This window comes from Pterocles gutturalis, unplaced genomic scaffold, assembly GCF_000699245.1.
Source record: "Pterocles gutturalis isolate BGI_N339 unplaced genomic scaffold, ASM69924v1 scaffold26887, whole genome shotgun sequence".
Taxonomy (NCBI): domain Eukaryota; kingdom Metazoa; phylum Chordata; class Aves; order Pterocliformes; family Pteroclidae; genus Pterocles; species Pterocles gutturalis.
In genome coordinates, this window is record NW_010108637.1 from 70,263 (window position 1) to 72,261 (window position 1,999).

Consider the following 1,999-nt stretch of genomic DNA (forward strand, 5'->3'; position numbering starts at 1 on the left):
TGCATGCTATCAGAAATAGCACATACAGAAATCTGTATGCAAGCACAGACGACTGAAAAGTCCACATTTTGCCTTAAGTCTAAATAAGAATGCAGCTGTAGGTGTCTGTGTTCAGCAAGTGCCAGCAGGAGAATATTGTTCCTAGATTAATTTTTACCTTTTCTTCACTTTTCCTGGTAGAGTAGCTCAGATGAAATTCTGTAGCAAAAAGTCTTAGAGCTGAAGCAAGAAGAAATTGAATTTTCATCTGCATATCTTTATTTTCAATGTGCTCTATGCATCTAGAAACTGAAGCTGTTGCTGCCTTATGGGTGTCCTGCACCCATCCAGCGAGATGTTAAAAAGATGGCTCAGGTGTCATCATAAAGTATCCACAAATTATAGGTACAACCTCTTCATATTTCTGGATTTTTCCCACCTTCAATTTTAGCTTTAAAACATGAGTGCAGATTAAATATGTATAATTTATAAACAGACAGTGTCTTTGCTATTTCAAATGGCTGAATCTAGAGCCAAATAGTTGAAAAAAAAATCCTAGAATGCCATTTAGTAAATTAAAAACTCATTCATAATTATAAAAAAATGAGGTTTTAACACTGAGAGGTGTGTGTTATTGCTGTCTTATACAACATGACAATAGTTATAAGGTTGTATACTACATAGGATGACATCATTTCAGACACAATTCAGTAAAATGTCCGTTCATGCATCTGTGACATTCCATAGTTAACGATAAAGGAAGCAACAAGGAAACATTTATATTTAAAAAAATTCCCATTTCTCACTTTCAGCAACCTTCAAAAGAGGAGTTTAAGACAATGCCTAACAGCAGCATAACCCAGCAGAACCATTCCTCCAACGAGATGCTGCCAGACACCTCTGAGAGGCTCCGCACCATTCTCATAGCCCTGTACATCATCAACCTGGCTGGCGGCACCCTTGGGGTCATCATGATGTCCCAGCAGTTGTTTCAAAGGAGATCACAATCTGTGATGACCATCATCATCATCAGCCTCCTGGTGCTGCACACCATTATGCTCCTCAGCATCCCCTTCCGCCTCAGCTATTACATTTTAAGGGAATGGAAATTTGGGAGGTTTGCCTGTAAGCTAGCGAGCGCTATCATCTACCTCCACATGTACACCACCTTCATGTTTTACGTGGCTATCATCATCATACGCCTGTTCCGAGTGGAGTTTCGGAAGTGCTACACTACAACCTGGGTGGCTGCCATCTGGCTGGTGGGAGCACTGGTGATCACACCTGTTCTTCTCTCCTACTATGGCACCTCTAGGACATACCACTCCTCCGAATGCTTTCAGTTCCACCAGGAGATGCAAGAGGCACACATGGTGATCCTCAACTACTGCATGGTTGGGATTTTGGTGGCAGTTTGTGCTGTGCTCACCGTAATCCAGTTGTCTGTGATCTGTAGACTGACTGTGAAATACTGGCCTGACATCAACTCCCATGTGGAATTCAGGGCTCAGGCAAAGAGCTGCTTCTTTGTCTTGGTAACTTTAGTGTGCTTTATGCCTCACCATATATTCAGAGTATATTACATCCAAAACTGCCACTTGGATGAAGACCATAAACTACTCCCATACAATGAAATTTTTCTAGCTTTAACAACAATGTGCTGCTTGGATATGTTGTGCTTCATAGCAGGGATAGCCCACTGAACTGTGAACTACCAGGAAACCCAGCTGCAGGATGTCAATACTGGCTTTTGGCAGAAATAAAACTGTGCCAGGACTTTGCTGAGCTAGAGAGACTGCTGAGTTTTCGGCATGGCTGTATATGTCTGTAGCATTGTTTGCCTTTTGCAGACAAGCAAGATCCCTCTGTCAAAAGCTATCGGGTTTTGTCTTCTCTCTTGTAGGCAGATACATAGGTCTTACTCTAGTCTTTGACCTAAGATTCGTGCCCTGAAGCTTCATTAAGATTTTCCTCAGCTGTCCCTCTCTAACAATTACAGCATGAGTATCCATTCCTATCT

At 41.8% G+C, this 1,999-nt stretch overlaps 1 protein-coding gene across 1 annotated transcript; it reads left to right on the plus strand.

The window, feature by feature from the left end:
• Nucleotides 1-818: 818 nt before the first annotated feature.
• On the plus strand, nt 819-1,682 carry LOC104461215 (probable G-protein coupled receptor 141). Its single transcript, XM_010072718.1, has one exon. The coding sequence runs from the start codon at nt 819-821 to the stop codon at nt 1,680-1,682; it is 864 nt and encodes a 287-aa protein (XP_010071020.1).
• Nucleotides 1,683-1,999: the final 317 nt, after the last annotated feature.

Excerpts from the sequence above, each read along its gene's own strand:
- LOC104461215 (XM_010072718.1), top strand. The coding sequence starts at position 819 with ATGCCTAACAGCAGCATAACCCAGCAGAACCATTCCTCCAACGAGATG.